The 2,247-nt window shown below is 51.9% G+C and overlaps 1 protein-coding gene across 1 annotated transcript in view; it reads right to left on the reverse strand.

Moving 5' to 3' along the window:
- The window catches only part of LOC108803443 (transcription initiation factor TFIID subunit 1-like), a gene marked incomplete at its 3' end in the record, with an annotated part of 14,906 nt that extends 13,284 nt beyond the window's left edge, over window positions 1-1,622 (reverse strand). The window contains exons 1-3 of the mRNA XM_018575283.1: window positions 1,474-1,622; window positions 1,007-1,124; window positions 497-613 (exon numbers count right to left, since the gene is read on the reverse strand). Of these exons, the coding sequence (XP_018430785.1) occupies window positions 497-613; window positions 1,007-1,124; window positions 1,474-1,581 (343 nt within the window). The remainder of the gene's footprint in view (window positions 1-496; window positions 614-1,006; window positions 1,125-1,473) is intronic.
- Window positions 1,623-2,247: the final 625 nt, after the last annotated feature.

The raw sequence follows: 2,247 nt of genomic DNA on the forward strand, positions 1-2,247 counted from the left end.
CACAACTATCGCACGATAATGGGCAGGTGTATATTGGGCCCCAATCACACCTCCGGTATATTTCAGGTGCGATTAGAGATTCCTGCGTCCGGAACTTGCGTTTTCCTGCGGCAGGAATCCCTAATCTGCCGTTTACAAGCGGCAACTATCATAAGTTTATTTAAGAGGGTGTGTTTAGGGGCGGAGTTACGGCCGGGGCAGGGTAAGGTGGGGCAACTGGTGGCTAGTGACTCTTAAGGCCGGGCTAGTAGCTCAGGACTTGACAGGGGGAAAGCTGAGACTGAACGTGAAGCTTCGGTCACTAGAGATACAGAAACCGTCATGGCCGCCCTCACTCTGAAGACGCGTGCGACTCGATCACTTCAATGCTTTCCGAGACACGGACTGCAATGTGTGCGACTCCGGCTCTGACTAACCAATCCCCGGACTCTGAGAGGATCAGAATGACAGCCAGGCGACCAGCATTTTCAGGAGGAGCCTCGACCCGCCCCCTTACCCGTCCTCCGAGAGAGGCTGAGACTTCCCATCGCCTGTCTGTACCGCCGAGACTCATCTTCAGCCACTTCATTGATGTCCGAGTAATCGATGGCGTCATCCGTACTCTTCACCCATCCTAGGGGACAGAGATGATGATGATGATGACTCCGCCCCCTCAGATCACCCCCACCGTGTAACATACACGGCACACACGCAGACAATGCATACATGACATACACGGCACACACGCAGACAATGCATACATAACATGTACGGCACATGTAAACAATGCATAGATCACATACATGACACACACACAGACAATGCATATATCAAATACATGACACACACAATGCATACATAACATACATGACACACACGCAGACAATGCATACATAACATGTACAGCACATGTAAACAATGCATATATCACATACATGACACACAGACAATACATACATAACATACAGGACCCGCACACATGCAATGTCTCAGCAGGCGTGTAGTATGATTGGGGTCATGTGATTACCGTCCTCGTCCAGGCTGATCCCGTCCGTCTCCGGCGCGTCATCTACACTGGATGTGATCTCAGTGATGAGACTTCCCAGGCCGAGCGCCCCCAACCCCGCCAGGTGCTTCTTCGACTCCTGACACGGGAGAAGACAAGCATGTAGACGTGTGAGAAAGTAAGTACACCCTCCTCATACAAACCTCCTGCTCCTCAGAATGTAAATACAACAACACGTGACCTCTCTGCAGCACACGGGTCGGGGTCAGACTCCTATGTACAGGAAGTGACCCCCCGGCTTTGCTCGTCTTATATTCTGATGAACCTCAGAGAATGGAACTCACTCATTACATGTGAAGGGCGGTAAGTACATCCTGAGCCTGACCTCTCCCTGAATGAAGGAACACCGCCCCCCCAGTACACAGCAGTCGTGCAGGGGTATCATAGTGTGGGGTGTCCCTGTACCCCTCTCCCCACCCCGGGCTCACCTTGTCCAGCACACAGTCATCCTCCAGCTGTCCGTCCTCATTAATATTCCCGAACAAGAACCCGGCCAGAGAGAACGGCCTCTCCTCATCACTCTCCGAGTCCGACATCACCGAGGCCACAAACCGGAACTTCCGCTCCGTGGAACGCACACACTTCCGCTTCCGGGAGACAGGGGCCGTGTGCCAATAGACAGAGGCGGGGGGAGACGAAGGAAGGGCCCCTCAGGGAGAGGAGGAAGGATGGAGAGGGGCCCTCAGGGAGGAGGGGTGAGTTCTCACGGGAAGAGATGTATTATCATATACCAGGAAGAACACTCATCATGTCCGGGGTATTTCACACAGATCATCTCATCTACTACTACCCTCATCATCCTCCTCCCCCCCTCAGCTGCAACTTTTATTATAATGATCTCTGGTGACTCCGCCATGGAGGTCCTTGTTCAGGCACTTCCTGTTATAGGGTGACAACACTCTGTCCTTGTTCAGGTACTTCCTGTTAAAGGGTGACAACACTCTGTCCTTGTTCAGACACTTCCTGTTATAGGGTGACAACGCTCTGTCCTTGTTCAGACACTTCCTGTTATAGGGTGACAACGCTCTGTCCTTGTTCAGACACTTCCTGTTATAGGGTGACAACGCTCTGTCCTTGTTCAGACACTTCCTGTTATAGGGTTACAACGCTCTGTCCTTGTTCAGACACTTCCTGTTATAGGGTGACAGCACTCTGTCCTTGTTCAGACACTTCCTGTTATAGGGTGACAACGCTCTGTCCTT

Source organism: Nanorana parkeri, unplaced genomic scaffold, assembly GCF_000935625.1.
Source record: "Nanorana parkeri isolate BGI_ZX_2015 unplaced genomic scaffold, ASM93562v1 scaffold3733, whole genome shotgun sequence".
NCBI lineage: Eukaryota > Metazoa > Chordata > Amphibia > Anura > Dicroglossidae > Nanorana > Nanorana parkeri.